This window comes from Salmo salar, chromosome ssa19, assembly GCF_905237065.1.
Source record: "Salmo salar chromosome ssa19, Ssal_v3.1, whole genome shotgun sequence".
In the NCBI taxonomy this organism is placed as follows: Eukaryota; Metazoa; Chordata; class Actinopteri; order Salmoniformes; family Salmonidae; genus Salmo; species Salmo salar.
Genome location: NC_059460.1, coordinates 52,031,370 through 52,048,589, shown reverse-complemented (window position 1 = coordinate 52,048,589; position 17,220 = coordinate 52,031,370). Strand labels below are relative to the sequence as shown.

The 17,220-nt window shown below is 41.2% G+C and overlaps 1 protein-coding gene across 2 annotated transcripts in view; it reads left to right on the top strand.

The window, feature by feature from the left end:
- LOC106579012 (zinc transporter ZIP11) overlaps positions 1-14,089 on the top strand; it is a 145,857-nt gene extending 131,768 nt beyond the window's left edge. For both annotated transcript variants that reach the window (XM_014158406.2, XM_014158407.1), the window contains exons 8-10: positions 9,744-9,842; positions 10,930-11,088; positions 12,491-14,089. In XM_014158406.2, coding sequence (XP_014013881.1) covers positions 9,744-9,842; positions 10,930-11,088; positions 12,491-12,569 — 337 coding nt within the window. In that variant the 3' untranslated portion in view covers positions 12,570-14,089. The remainder of the gene's footprint in view (positions 1-9,743; positions 9,843-10,929; positions 11,089-12,490) is intronic.
- Positions 14,090-17,220: the final 3,131 nt, after the last annotated feature.

Here is a 17,220-nt window from a genome sequence, read left to right as displayed (position 1 = left end):
GCTGACTGACTGCATGCTGAGATTGATAGATTTGTATATTGGTGTGTACTGTGGGTGTTTCTCAATATGTGTGGCAGGGAGCTCGGCCCCAGTGATGTACTGGGCCGTATGCGCTACCCTCTGTAGCGCCTTGCGGTTGGATGCCATGCAGTTGCCAGTCAAGATTCACTCAATGGTGCAGCTGCAGATGTTTTTGAGGATCTGATTTCATGGCTACAGATGTGAGTGCTACGGGGCGACAGTTATTTAGACAGGTTACCTTGGTGTTCTTGGGCACAGGGACTATGGTGGTCAGCTTGAAACATGTAGGTATTACAGACTGGGTCATGGTCTGGTACTCAGGGCTCTATTGTCCCTCCATCAGGTCCTAATGGCCTGGTACTCAGGGCTCTACTGTCCCTCCATCAGGTCCTAATGGCCTGGTACTTGGGGCTCTACTGTCCCTCCATCAGGTCCTAATGGTCTGGTACTCAGGGCTCTACTGTCCCTCCATCAGGTCTTAATGGTCTGGTACTCAGGGCTCTACTGTACCTCCATCAGGTCCTAATGGCCTGGTACTCAGGGCTCTACTGTCCCTCCATCCGGTCCTAATGGTCTAGTACTCAGGGCTCTACTGTCCCTCCATCAGGTCTTAATGGTCTGGTACTCAGGGCTCTACTGTCCCTCCATCAGGTCTTAATGGTCTGGTACTCAGGGCTCTACTGTCCCTCCATCCGGTCCTAATGGTCTAGTACTCAGGGCTCTACTGTCCCTCCATCAGGTCTTAATGGTCTGGTACTCAGGGCTCTACTGTCCCTCCATCAGGTCTTAATGGTCTGGTACTCGGGGCTCTACTGTCCCTCTATCAGTATCATTCACAATTATGTTAATTAATGTTGAATTACAGTGAGACCGGTATACTTTTGCATGACAGTAACAGTCTGACAGAATTTCATGACCGCCACAGCCCTAATGTAGACTCATTTTGATTCTTGAAGAAAGTAACATCAAGTACCAATGTCTTACCCCATCATAACCCAAAATATGTGGTAAAACAGTGTCTTTGAACAAACAACACATACGCAGTATTATAGATTTTTTTTTATGCTTTATTCATTGTAGTAAGAGGAGCGTTTGGTTCTCCAAGGTCTTTCAATACAGACTCTTCACCTGAGACCATTACAGCAGTTATGGCGTTCTCACATAGGGAAGAGCAGGAAGCCACTAAAGATATTGTAATTATAATCACAATCAAAGAGCTGGTACTCAAAGGAGAGCCTCATGTACACCTCATATCCCTTCTCCAGCTACATAAAGACCCCATTAGATATACATCTAAGAATTAAATCAGCTCGGTAGTCAAAATTGTACATCATTCTCTGTCCATTCTTATACAATCAAATAACTGTATGACATTCTGGTTACTACAAGCTCTGAATCTGAAGTTATAGACCCTTCTCACTGGTGCTGTCCTGTTGTTGGGCTGTAGGCTTGACCAATGTTGGTGATGACTCTAGTGTAGACCAGTGTGGTTTCAGTATTAAATGGTCCCACAAATCCTGATGTCAAACCAGCTGAGAAGGCCACCTTTGGTCTGTCTGCATTCTCTCTCTTCAGTTCCTCCACCTCTCTCTCGCTGGCTGTCACTCTGGTGCCCATGGCTGGCAGCTTGGCTGCTTGGTCTGAAATTATTTCAACTTAATCTTTTCATGCTCATATAAACAGATGAGTAAGAAAATCTTGTTCATATTAATTCATAGACCCTGTAAGGAGACATTCATTTCCTGCATTCTCTTTCTTCAGTTCCTCCCCCTGGCTCTCGCTGGCTGTCAGTCTGGCCCCCAAAGCTGTTTTGTCTTTCTCCAGTTTCTCTACTTCTTTTGTAGTTATTCTCTGCTCCACTCTAAGGTCCATCACCTGGTCTTCACTGGCTGCCACTCTGGCCTCCGTGTTCCTCAGCTTCTCTTTCTGTTCCACCACCATGGTTCCCAGCTTGTACACCATGTCTCTAAGCTCCTTCACATCAGTCAAGAGGTCATGTTCGGTGGGTGTGCGTTCGTCGGTCGTGACAGTAGCTTCAGTCCCTCGGCGCTCTCTCTGAACTTCGCTCACTGTGCTCTCTCTGCCTGTGCTGTGACCCTGTTGAGTGATGTCGTTCTCTCTGAGCCCACTCCCTCCCTGATTCCATGTCCCAGACAGACAGAACAGCAACACCAGCAGAGCTACAGCACCCTTCATTCTGGAACAATGCCTCTTCAGACATGATGCAGTTGATGATGCTCTGTCCCCCTCCTTAAATACACACACCTCGGGTAGCACTACACGAGACACGTGTCCTCAATGTACAATTTTTACCTAAAGCCAAGGACTTTTGATAACATTTGATAAGATCTGTTTTACCACATAGCGAGTTATTTGTGTCTATGTTGTATGAGACCCATGAGAAGTGTCCAACTGTTTAGTAAATTATAAATTATATTATATTTCTCTGCAGTTTGTCAATGTATTTTTACATTGTATTTTTACATTTTACAGCAGCTAATGCAGAGCAGTTAAAGGTCCAATGCAGCCTTTTTTTATATATCGTTATCAAATCATTTCTGGGTAAAAATGAAATACCTTACTGTGATTTTTTTTTTCAATTAAAATTGTAAAGAATAAACAAAAATAGCTTCCTAAACAAATAGATATTTCTCAAGCAAGAATTTTCCTAGGACTGTCTGGGAGTGGTCTGAGTGGGAAGGGGAACACTGAAAACTAGCTGTTATTGGCAGAAAGTTTTGGAACTCTCTTACTTATTGGCCTATTAAATAATTTCCCTCCTGGTGACGTCACCAGGCAGGCCAAAACACCATCCCACCAAAACAGGCTGACAGCTCTTACACTAAAAAGGAATTATCATAATTTTCACAATGTGACAGTATTATTCCATCCTCATAGTGTGGAAATATACTCTGAACGAAAATGCAACATGTAAATTGTTGGTCCCGTGTTTCATGAGTTGAAATTAAAGATCCCTGAAATGTTCCATACAGACAAAAAGCTTATTTCTCTCTAATTTTGTGCATAAATGTATTTATATTCCTGTTGGTGAGCATTTCTCCTTTGCCAAGATAATTCATTCACCTGACAGATGTGGCATATCAAGAAGCTCATTAAACAGCATGATCATTACACATGTGAACCTTGTTCTGGGGACAATAAAAGGCCACTCTAAAATGTGCAGTTTTGACACACAACAATGCCACAGATGTTTTGCGGGAGCGTGCAATTGGCATGCTGACAGCAGGAATGTCCACCAGAACTGTTGCCAAAGAATTGAATGTAAATTTCTCTACCATAAGCCACCTCAACATCGTTTTAGAGAATTTGGAGGCACGTCCAACCCGGCCTCACAAACAGACCACGTGCATGGCAACGTGGGCGAGCGGTTTGCTGATGTCAATCTTATGAACAGAGTGCCCCATGGTGGCGGTGGGGTTATTGTATTGGCAGGCATAAGCTATGAACAACGAACACAATTGGATTTAATCAAGGGCAATTTGAATGCACAGAGATACCGTGGCGTGATCCTGATGCCCATTGTCGTGCCATTCATCCGCCGGCGTCACCTCATGTTTCAGCATGGTAATGCATAGCCCCATGTCGCAAGGATCAGTACACAATTCCTGGAAGATAAAAATGTCCCAGTTCTTCCATGGCCTGCATAATCACCAGGCATGTCACCCATTGAGCATGTTTGGGATGCTGTTGATCAACGTGTATGACAGCTGGTCCCAGTTCCCGCCAATATCCAGAAACTTTTTACAGCCATTGAAGAGGAGTGGGACAACATTCCACAGGCCACAATCAACAGCCTGATCAACTCTATGCGAAGGAGATGTGTCAGAGATGTGTCACGCTGCATGAGGCAGATGGTGGTCACACCAGATACTGGGTGGTTTTCTGATCCACGCCCTTACCTTTTTTTTTTTTTTTTTTAAAGGTATCTGTCACCAACAGATGCATATCTGTATTCCCAGTCAGGTGAAATCCATAGACTGGGGCCTAATTCATTTATTTCAATTGACTGATTTTCTTATATGAACTGTTACTCAGTAAAATCTTTGAAATAGTTGAAAGTTGTGTTTGTATTATTGTTCAGTATATATATAAAACGCAGGCAATTCATGTTTTTGACTGCACTGGACCTTTAATGTGCAACTTGTCACTTGCTCATATGAGGAATACAACACTCAATATTTTTTTGGTGTTTTGTCCATTAGTCCACTCTTAATAAAATCCACCAAAATTGTGCATATCAGCAGTCAAGTTTTCAAAGTAAATCACTTTTAGTAGAGCAAAAAAGCATTCCTTGATTCATCTTTGATTCATATAGCAGCATATCATAGCACATCGCTATAACGTAACACTGTATGTAGCAGCATATCATAGCACATAGCTATAACGTAACACTGTATATAGCAGCATATCATAGCACATCGCTATAACGTAACACTGTATGTAGCAGCATATCATAGCACATCGCTATAACGTAACAGTGTATGTAGCAGCATATCATAGCACATAGCTATAACGTAACACTGTAAATAGCAGCATATCATAGCACATCGCTATAACGTAACACTGTATGTAGCAGCATATCATAGCACATCGCTATAACCACTGTGTAATACCTGCTCTATTTCTGTCCATTACAAAAACTTCAATGGTCATATCAATGAATGAATGATATTATAGACCCATTGATTCTGGAAGAATATAAATAATAAAGTAAAACAACTTGGCTCATAAGGCACTTACTTCTAAGTTATATTCTTCCAGAATCAATGGGTCTATAATATCATTCATTCATTGATATGACCATTGAAGTTTTTGTAATGGACAGAAATAGAGCAGGTATTACACAGTGGTTATAGCAATGTGCTATGATATGCTGCTATTTACAGTGTTACGTTATAGCGATGTGCTATGATATGCTGCTATATACAGTGTTACGTTATAGCGCTGTGCTATGATATGCTGCTACATACAGTGTTACGTTATAGCGATGTGCTATGTTATGCTGCTACATACATTGTTACATTATAGCAATGTGCTATTTTAAGCTGCTACATACAGTGTTACGTTATAGCGATGTGCTATGATATGCTGCTATATACAGTGTTACGTTATAGCTATGTGCTATGATATGCTGCTATATACAGTGTTACGTTATAGCGCTGTGCTATGATATGCTGCTATATACATTGTTACATTATAGCAATGTGCTATTTTAAGCTGCTACATACAGTGTTACGTTATAGCAATGTGCTATGTTATGCTGCTACATACAGTGTTACGTTATAGCGATGTGCTATGTTATGCTGCTACATACAGTGTTACGTTATTAAGGCTAGCAGGCCAACATAGCCTAATATAACCATAGCACAATGGAAAAGCACACTATATGCAGAGGATAACCAAGCACACAATAGGAACAGGGCCAACTAGCAGCTTATAGCAGTAACAGTAAGTTAGCACGCTAGGCTAGTAGGCCAAAGCACAACATCGCTATTAGTATATTACCACTGTGTAATACCTGCTTTATTTTGGGCCTATTACAGACAGAAATTTCTTTCTCCCTCTTTCTCGTTTTCTTCATTCTCGCTCTCTTTCTCTCCCTCCCTCAGTACTGAGGACTGGACAGGCGCGGTTCCATCTGTTCTGGGCCAGTCCTGTCCTGATACCGCAGCTGAACAAACATAGCTGCCATGAAATGCTGCTGTGATGTAATGGGGAAATGTAGCTCACATGTATTAATTAGTACTGTTTGAGGTGTTTCCTGCCAATACAGCCCCCATGTGACAAACAGTGAAAACAGAACTGGGTGACTGGGTTCACCTCAACCACACCAAAGGCACAGGGTCTCCCTAACTCACTCAGGACTTCCTGATGTCCTCCTGTTCTATCCCTTTTCTCTTTCTTTTTCCTCCTTCTCTGTCTCCTCTCTCATGCGGCCCAGATGTTGCTCTCTGCCATCCTTCCCTTGTTCCAATACTCCAGCCTTCTCGTTGGTCTCTGTCACTCTCTGTCTCTCTCTGTCTCTCCAGGTGATTGTTGTTACACAATCCAATGGTCATGTGCCCCATCCAGAATGGCTGCCCCATGGTCATATCCTTGTTTACATGTTAGCCTAACTGTATTGTGTATAGTAGCCTAGCCCATAGGCTTTGGTCTACTATGTGAATTGATTGCCCCCCTTCTATCTTCTGAACTCATGCTACTAGGTGACCTAAACTGGGACATGCTTAACTTCTATACCCTAGTCAACAGCCAGTGGAATCGCGTGGCGCAAAATACAAATACCTCAAAAATGCTATAACTTCAATTTCTCAAACATATGACTATTTTACAGCATTTTAAAGACAATACTCTCGTTAATCTAACCACACTGTCCGATTTCAAAAAGGCTTTACAGCGAAAGCAAAACATTAGATTATGTCAGTAGAGTACCCAGCCAGAAATAATCAGACTACCCATTTTTCAAGCTAGCATATAATGTCACAAAAAACAAAACCACAGCTAAATGCAGCACTAACCTTTGATGATCTTCATCAGATGACAACCCTAGGACATTATGTTATACAATGCATGCATGTTTTGTTCAATCAAGTTCATATTTATATCAAAAACCAGCTTTTTTACATTAGCATGTGACGTTCAGAACTAGCATACCCCCCGCAAACCTCCGGTGAATTTACTAAATTACTCACGATAAACGTTCACAAAAAAATAACAATTATTTTAAGAATTATAGATACAGAACTCCTCTATGCACTCGATATGTCCGATTTTGAAACAGCTTTTCGGTGAAAGCACATTTTACAATATTCTCAGTAGATAGCCCAGCCATCACGGCTAGCTATTTAGACACCGACCAAGTTTAGCCCTGACCAAAGTCAGATTTACTATTACAAAAGTTTCATTACCTTTGTTGTCTTCGTCAGAATGCACTCCCAGGACTGCTACTTCAATAACAAATGTTGGTTTGGTCCAAAATAATCCATCGTTATATCCAAATAGCAGCGTTTTGTTCGTGCGTTCCAGACACTATCCGAATGGTAAATAAGGGTCGTGCGCATAGCGCATTCCATTACCGTACTTCGAAGCATGTCAACCGCTGTTTAAAATCAATTTTTATGCAATTTTTCTCGTAAAAAAGCGATAATATTCCGACCGGGAATCTGAGTTTCGGTAAATAGAGGGAAAAACAGAAAGACGGGAGCAGCCAGTGCACGAGCCTAAGCCCACTGTCCCCTGATCGGCCACTTGACAAACGCGATAATGTGTTTCAGCCAGGGCTTTGAATTACGTGATTCAGCTTTTTCCCGGGCTCTGAGGGCCCATTGGAGCCGTGGGAAGTGTCACGTAAGAGCAAAGATCCTTTGTAATGGATAGAGATGATAAAGAAGGCCAAGAAATGGTCAGACAGGGTACTTCCTGTACAGCATCTTCTCAGGTTTTGGCCTGCCAAATGAGTTCTGTTATACTCAGACACCATTCAAACAGTTTTAGAAACTTTGGAGTGTTTTCTATCCAAAGCTAATAATTATATGCATATTCTAGTTTCTGGGCAGGAGTAATAATCAGATTAAATCGGGTACGTTTTTTATCCAGCCGTGAAAATACTGCCCCCTAGCCATAACAGGTTAAGCACCAGCTGTCAGAGCAGCTCACAGATCACTGCACCTGTACATAGCCCATCTGTAAATAGCCCACCTATCTACCTCATCCCCATACTGTATTTATTTATTTATTTATCTTGCTCCTTTGCACCCCAGTATCTCTATTTGCACATTCATCTTCTGCACATCTACCATTCCAGTGTTTAAATGCTATATTGTAATTACTTCGCCACCATGGCCTATTCATTGCCTTAACTCCCTTATCTTACCTAATTTTCACTCACTGTATATAGACTTTTTTTCTTTTTTTGTACTGTATTATTGACTGTATGTTTTGTTTATTCCATGTGTAACCCTGTGTTGTTGTATGCGTCAAATTGCTATGCTTTATCTTGGCCAGGTCGCAGTTGCAAATGAGAACTTGTTCTCAACTAGCCTACCTGGTTAAATAAAGGTAAAATAAAAAAAAATAACTAGCCTAGCATGCAACTTACTGTTACTGCATTATGCTGCATTATCCCTGTTCTGCTGTGCTGTAATGGGGAAATGTAGCTCAGATTTATGAAATAGTACTGTATACAAAGGTGTTTCCTGCCAGTACAGCCCCCATGTGACCAGTGACTGGGTTCACTTCAACCACACCCCATAGGGTCTCCTCCCTCACTCCCTCCAGACTTCTCCTTCTCTTCTATCCATTTTTCCTCTTTCTTTTTCCTCCTCCTCTCTCTGTCTCTGTCTCATGCGGCCCAGATGTTCTTCTCTGCCGTCCTTCCCTCGTTCAATACTCCAGCCTTCTCTTAATTTGTTCTGGATTCTCTGTCCCTGTCATTGTATCCTCATTCTTTCCTTGACACAGAAACACTCTTTCTAGCATGTTGAAAATACACTTACTTTACACGCATTGTGATTCCTAGTCTGAAACCAAGCATACTACATTCCTCTCTCTCTCTCCCTCTCTCTCTCTCTCTCTCTCTCTCTCTCTCTCTCTCTCTCTCTCTCTCTCTCTCTCTCTCTCTCTCTCTCTCTCTCTCTCTCTCTCTCTCTCTCTCTCTCTCTCTCTCTCTCTCTCTCTCTCTCTCTCTCTCTCTCTCTCTCTCTCTCTCTCTCTCTCTCTCTCTCTCTCTCTCCGTGTGTCTCTCTCTCCCAGGCAGTGGCTGCTGTAAACCTTTCCGTGACTAGCTGTCATTAATCTTCTCTCTCCAGGGGCAGGCTCTTGACTCTGTGCCTGTTAGTGGTTCACAGGGAGAGAGGAAACTTAAAACGTTCCTCCCAAACACACCCGTGTGTGGTGTTGCTGAGTTCTTTGCCCCCTGGGAACTGATGCTGGTCCGACTAGGATGCAGCGGAGTGCGAGCAGTCAAACAAACACCCTGGTTAACACCACTTATGGCATGTCTTTGAATTTCCACCCTGGCTGCTAATAGTGTGGACTAGTAGTGTGCTGTTAGCCTCAGTTTATTGACGCTTCGGAGGGCCTAGGATGGGGTGACTTGAGTGCTGTTGTTGTTTTGTATATATTAGAGTTTCTTCTCTTCTAATTGTTTAGCAGTATGCATTTTCTCCCAACTCTTCATATCCAACTGACTCCTCATGTGTCTCCTTAGCAATTGTTTCCAAGTCATTTCCTGTCCTGAGAATGAGCCCCTATCCATAGTCTGCGGTTTTACTGTGATGACGATTTCCTCCAGTGCTGACTCACTCTGTGTAATTTAGACTGAGCACTACTGCCTTTTAACTGACCCCAGAAACTGCCAGCAGCAAAATAACGGAGTTTCCCCCCGTGTTATGTACTGTATATCATTCAAATAGTTTCCTCCTAGCTAACCAACCAACCACCCACCCACCCTCCAACCACACTTCTACCACACTTAGCCACGATACAGCTCCAACTCTATTTAAGCAGTGAGGTTGAAGTGAATGTAATGCTTCACATGCAAACTCAACGCTCTGAAATCTATCCCATTCAGGCCTCTAAACCAATGTCAATGAACGACCATTGATTAGGGTAATGGTAATAAGAAATGTCATCTGAAAGGCCAACAGACAATGATCTAAGAAGTGGTGTCCTCTAAAACATTATCATCATGTGTTTCACAGGAACTTGGCCATTGGCATAGGGATCCAGAATTTCCCAGAGGGCCTTGCGGTGAGCCTCCCTCTGCGAGGTGCAGGGATGTCCACATGGAAAGCCTTCTGGTGAGTAACAACTCTTAATATCCAAACAGTATCTCCATATGATCATCACTGTTTCTCTGCACCTTAACTCACAGGGCCTTCAGAAAGTATTCTCACCCCTTGACTTTTTCTGCATTTTGTTGTGTTACAGCCTGCATTTAAAATGGATTAAATTGAGATTTTGTGGCGCTGATCTACACATAATACCCCATAATGTAAAAGTGTAATTATGTTTGTTTAAATGTTTACATATTCATTAAAAATGAAAAGCTGAAATGTCTTGAATCAATAAGTATTCAAGCCCTTTGTTATGGCAAGCCTAAATAAGTTCAGGAGTAAAAATGTGCTTAACAAGTCACATAATAAGTTGCTTGGACTCATTCTGTGTTCAATAATAGTGTTTAACATGATTTTTGAATGACTACCCCATCTCTGTACCCCACACATACAATTATCTGTAAGGTCTCCCAATCAAGTAGTGAATTTCAAGCACAGATTCAACCACAAAGACGGGCACCGATTGGTAGATGTGTAAAAAATAAAGAAAGCCCTAACCTAAATGACAGAGAGAAAAGAAGGAAACCGGAACAGAATAAACAAATATTCCAAAACATGCATCCTGTTTGCAACAAGGCACTTAAGTAATAATACAAAACAAATTGGTAAAGAAATTAACTTTTTGTCCTGAATACAAAGCGTTATATTTGGGGCAAATCAGCCTGGTATCTCCAGTTTTAGCCAGGCAGAGCCCCGTTCAGTTCCTTAACCCCCAGTCTGTGGAGGGCAGAAGACTCACCAGATGGGATGCTTTGAAGACTTATCGAATCAAGATATGAGTGTTTTTATATTTCATACATTTTTTGTAAATGTTATACATTTTCTTCCACTTTGACATTACAGAGTATTTTGTGTTGATCGTTGACCAAAAATGACAATTAAATCCATTTTAATCCCATTTTGTAACACAACAAAATGTGGAAAAAGTCAAGGGGTGAGAATACTTTCTGAAGGCAACTGTATATTAAAGGAATTGTTTTTGTTTGACAGCCAATGACTGAAGGGGACATAAAGGGTACTTATCTAGGGTTTTGACGAACTCCTCTCTCAGGTACGGACAGCTCAGTGGAATGGTAGAACCAATCGCCGGGTTGCTAGGCGCTGTTGCCGTGGTGCTGGCGGAACCACTGTTGCCGTACGCCCTGGCCTTCGCTGCAGGGGCTATGGTGTATGTGGTGGTTGATGACATCATCCCAGAGGCTCAACTCAGGTGGGTAGAGAGAGGTTATTTTTACTGTGCTCTCCTAACCTAGGTCTTAGTCAAGGCTTAGTCCATGTCCAACCCTTTAGAAAACACTGGAACAATGTTTCCTACTAATACAGTACCAGTCAAAAGTTAGGATGCGCCTACTCATTCAAGGGTTTTTCTTTATTTTTACTATTTTCTACATTTTAGAATAATAGTGAAGACATCAAAACTATGAAATAACACATATATAATCCTGTAGTAACCAAAAAAGTGTTAAACAAATCAAAATATATTTTACATTTTAGATTCTTCAACAAAATTCCACAAATTAACATTTGACAAGGCACACCTGTTAATTGAAATGCATTCCAGGTGACTACCTCATGAAGCTGGTTGAGAGAATACCAAGAGTGTGCAAAGCTGTCATCAACGCATAGGGTGGCTACTTTGAAGAATCTCAACCATAAAATATATTTAGATTTGTTTAACACTTTTTCAAATCAAATTGTATTGGTCACATACACATGGTTAGCAGATGGTGTTGCGAGTGTAGCGAAATGCTTGGTCACTGCATGTTATTACATCATTTGGATGTCTTCACTATTATTCTACATTGTAGAACATAGTGAAAATAAAGAAAAAAACCCTTGAATGAGTAGGTGTGTCCAAACGTTTGACTGATACTGTACATGAACAGATTCTTCTACCCTGGTTCCAACTCTGTGCATACAGTAGTTGTTCATAGCTCTGTGACTCTGAGCTGGACTAGATCAATCGCTGTCTTTGTGTTAGTGTGAGCCGCGAGGAGGAAGAGTGGGAGCGGAGCAACGACACTGGCCCCCTGGAATGTTCTGGTTTTCACAACCCTGGGCGTATTGTTTTCTTTAAAAAGCGAGACGGGGAGCGAGCTGTCCTTTTGACTTGTGTAGGTTGACTGTCACTGTGAAGTGTGTAGGTCGACTGTCACTGTGAAGTGTGTAGGTCGACTGTCACTGTGAAGTGTGTAGGTCGACTGTCACTGTGAAGTGTGTAGGTCGACTGTCACTGTGAAGTGTGTAGGTCGACTGTCACTGTGAAGTGTGTAGGTCGACTGTCACTGTGAAGTGTGTAGGTTGACTGTCACTGTGAAGTGTGTAGGTCGACTGTCACTGTGAAGTGTGTGGGTCGACTGTCACTGTGAAGTGTGTAGGTTGACTGTCACTGTGAAGTGTGTGGGTTGACTATCACTGTGAAGTGTGTGGGTTGACTATCACTGTGAAGTGTGTGCCTGCTAGCATGTTTAGGGTCGGTGTGTGTGTTTTAGTAACCTGACAGATTTCCATGTGCTCGGCTTATCTCTGTCTCTCAATGTATTGTATATGATTGAAGTACTGTATAAATACACCAACATTGATTAACACTGTCCATGTATATTGTCTTGAAGTGGGAACGGTAAGTTGGCTTCCTGGACCTCTATCCTGGGCTTTGTAGTGATGATGTCACTTGACGTTGGGCTGGGCTGAGGCCTCACCTCCACATAGAACACCTCGCTGATGTCACAGAATGATGTCACGGCTAATCGCCAGACCTTGGGGAAAAAAAGGGACCAAATCTGCCTTCTCTCTAATTGCTTGCTTTTGTTTTATTTATTTTCATTATTTAATTGTTTAATTATGACATTTTGTGAATTTGGTTGTTGTTTTTTGGGATACTGGATCTTTATTATAAAATGTGATGATACTTGAAAAGTGGCGTTTGTATGACTAGTTTAGATTGGTACTGAGACAGCCATGTATGAAAAAATGTGTAGTTGATTTTGAATAGATTTTTATGGAGTGCGTGTATAATTGGGTTTACACCTCTAAGGGCTAAGTCCATTTTGGCTCCAGCTATGTCAGCCCACTCCACAGTTGGACCTCAAGACTGTGTTTTGAAGGCTAGTTATAGTCACTGAAGGAAACACAGGGATCTGTGTCTACAGATGCATCACAAATAACCAGCTGAATGTGTAGGCTTGTCTGATCCTTGAGAAGGGTCTTTGCTCAGATTAAGATGTACTTTATATACAAATGGTGCACACCCTGATTCATTCAGGATGGAATGTTTTCTTCTTCTTCAATTATCAAACATTTAAATGACCAAGTGGTTCCATCTGTTTTTTCCTTGCTCTTTTGCTTTATTTCACTTTTTCTAGAATACATTCTCTATCAACCTCAGGCTGGCATTGTGTGTGTTTGGGTTAAGAGAATCTGTTGTGGATGAAGGGAATGTGAATAGCAACATTTTACAGCTATCTTCTCCTTTCTTATCTTTTTCTCAATTATAGCACACACATTCCATTCGTATTGCGTTGTTATTTCATTATTATAATATGACATTCAGTTATTATTACAGGTGAAATAAAATATAATTACTAATATGACATTTTTGTGAAAAGAGAGATATTGCAGCTAGCCAAATGGAATGCTAGCTACACAACCCAAATGCAACCTTTTTGCTTGTTCATTTTTACATTAATGAACTGTACTGTACTGCTGGAGTTGGGTTGGGGCTGCTAAACCCTCTGGCCTTATTGTACTACTAGCTATGTATGGGACAACGTCTCAGAGTAGGTGTGCTGATCTAAGATCATGTAATCTTATTAATTGTGATTTAAAAGAGTAAAAATGATCCTAGATCAGCACTCTTACTCGGACACGCTTGATAGAAATGAACCCTGAGTGGTATACTACAAAGTAGGATCACTGAGTTAGCCAGTAAACTTGCATAAATATTATTTTTTAAATGTTTGATTAGCCTGAAATGGGCATGGTCTGATTAACTCAACAACCAAAAACACATATCTTAGTTTACTTAATGAAACAGAAAATCAATAGTTGTTTATCCAGGTTAGCTGGCTAACTCATTGATCCTGCTTTGCGCTATACCCCTCAGGTCTCCCAGCCTGTTTCTATTCTTGGAGGGGGCTGAATAGAACCATTCCCAATAAAAAGTGTCATGGAGAGAGATGTGGTGATGATGTAATAAACCAAAACTGCTTCCACTATGTGTTTTTCTCTGTTAGAGGAGTCAACCCTGGTTCAGTCACCGCCCCACTGAGTCATGATTCACTGGAATCATGTACATATTGTACTGTAGACCTTTACCGTAATGCAGCTGTGCTCTTACTGTACAGGTTCCAAGCCTAACTGAAAATACATGTAATAACTTAAAGGTTCTTGTAAATCATGCTTTGATGCCGTTGGGAGATATTGATAAAAACATGAGTTATACTCAGAAGTATCTATACAGTGCATTCAGAAAGTATTCATACCCCTTGACTTATTCCACATTTTGTTGTGTTGCAGCCTGAATTAAAAATGTATAAAAATATATATTTTTCTCTCCCATCTACACACAATACCCCAGAATGACAAAGTGAAAACATGTTTTTAGAAAGGTTTGCACATTTATTGAAACTTAAATACAGGAATATCTAATTCACGTAAGTATGCACTCCCCTTTGCTATTACACTCCAAATTGAGCTCAGGTGCATCCAAATTCTTGAGTGTTGAAAGTTTCCAACAGCACAGTGGTCTCTATCATTGGCATATTGAAAGAATATGGAACTACCCAGACCTAGAGCTGTCCGTACGACCAAACTGAGCAACCGGGCAATGAGGTGACCAAGAACCCAATGACCACTCTGACAGAAATGCTGAGTTTTTTTGGCTGAGATGGCAGAACCTGCCAGAAGGACAAGTCTCTACAGCACTTCATCAATCTGGGATTAATGGGAGAGTGGTCAGACGGAAGCCACTCCTGAGAAAAAGCCACATGACAGCATGCCTGGAGTTTGCAAAAAGGCAAGTGAAAGACAGATCATAAGGCAAAATATTCTGTGGTCAAACCAGGTGCAGCTCATCACCCGTCTAACACCATCCCTACCGTGAAGCATGGTGGTGGCAGCATTGTGCTATGGGGATGCTTTTCAGCAGAATGGACTGGGAGACTAAGGATAGAAGGAACAAGGAATGGAGCCAAATACAGACAAATCCTTGATGAGAACCTGCTTCAGAGTGAAAACGACCTTAGTCTGGGGTGAAGACTCACATTCCAACAGGACAATGACCCCAAACGCATAGCCAAACCAAAGCTGGAATGGCTTCAGCCAAAGGCCAGACTTGAATCCCAATGAAAATCTGTGGAAAGACATGAAGATTGCTGTTTACCGCCGCTGCCCATCTAACTTAATCCTTAAGAGTCTATTGACTCAGCAGTGCGTCAATCTAAGAAACATAATAAAAGAATCCCCATAAAAATCTGTCAGTTTAAGTTAGCGATATCAGGGTTTTTTCATGGACTGCATCTCAATCCAGCACATCTGCCTATGTGAGCTGTCCCATTCTGCAGTGGAAGTTGGTCGACCTACACCGGTATTTGTCAGACCATGAGACATTCACGAAAACGTATGTAGCGTCCGAATGGCCTACAAACTATTATGACCACTCTATGGAAATGGGAGACTCATGAACACGGTGGTGTTCTCCGATTTTCTCTACAACCCCCCCCAAGTAAGAGGTAGTAAGTACCAGTCAAAAGTTTGGACACACTTACTCATTCCAGGGTTTATCTTTATTTCTACTATTTTCTTGAACAATAGTGAATACATCAAAACTATGAAATAACACGTGGAATCGTAGTAACCAAAAACGTTTTTTAAATAAATCAAAATATATTTGAGATTCTTCAAAGTAGCTACCCTTTCCTTTATGATAAACCTATATGGAATCATGTAGTAACCAAAAAGTTTTAAACAAATCAAAATATATTTTATATTCTTCAAAGTAGCCACCCTTTTGCCTTGATGACTGCCAAGAGTGTGCAAAACGTTCTCTCAACCAGCTTCATGAGGTAGTCACCTGGAATGCATTTCAATTAACAGGTGTGCCTTGTTAAAAGGTCATTTTTGGAATTTCTTTCCTTAATGCGTTTGAGCCAATCGGTTGTGTTGTGACAAGGTAGGGGTAGTATACAGAAGATAACCCTATTTGTTAAGACCAAGTCTGTATTATGGCAAGAACAGCTCAAATAAGGAAAGAGAAACAAAAGTCCATAATTTCTTTAAGACATGAAGGTCAGTCAATCTGGAAAATGTCAAGAACTGTGAACGTTTCTTCAAGTGCAGTCGCAAAAACCCTCAAGCGCTCTGATGAAACTGGCTCTCATGAGGACCGCCACAGGAAAGGAAGACCCAGAGTTACCTCTGCTGCAGAGGATAAGTTCATTAGAGTTACCAGCCTCAGAAATTGCAGCCCAAATAAATGCTTCACAGTGTTCAAGTAACAGACACATCTCAACATCAACTGTTCAGAGGAGACTGCGTGAATCAGGCCTATGTGATCAAATTGCTGCAAAGAAACCACTACTAAAGGACACCAATAATAAGAAGAGACTTGCTTGGGCCAAAAAACACGAGCAATGGACATTAGACCAGTGGAAATCTGTCCATATTTTTGGTTCCAACCGCCGTGTCTTTGTGAGACGCAGAGTAGGTGAGTGGATGATCTCCGCATGTGTGGTTCCTGAGAGGGAAGGAAAAGCAGCCAACAAGTGCTCAGCATATGTGGGAACTCCTTCAAGACTATTGGAAAAGCATTCCTCATGAAGCTGGTTGAGAGAATATGAAATATATTTGGTTACTACATGATTCCATATGTGTTATTTCATAGTTATGTCTTTACTATTACTCTACAAAAAAGCTAAAATACAAAAATAACCTGACGTGATACTGCTCCCAACAATGTAGAAAAATAGTAAAAATAAGAAACACCCTTGAATGAGTAGGTGTGTCTAAACTTTTGCCTGGGACTGTATATATAAATATATTTCCTGAGCTTTCTTATATCTCCACGATTTAGGACAGACACTTCAAAAACCTATTCCTTATTCTTTTATTTTACTGTTTTTTTACTGTATAACTAAAGGGGTCCTAAAATTCTAAATGAAATCGCTAAATGATCTATGGTATGACCATCTTAAAACAATTTCAAATTTTAGCTTAGTACAATTTGAGAATCTTCAAGGAATAATGGGAGAACATCCCCAAATCCAGATGTGCAAAGCTGAAGACGACTGAAAGCTGTAATCGCCGTCAAAGGTGTTTCTACAAAGTATTGATTCAAGTGTGTGAA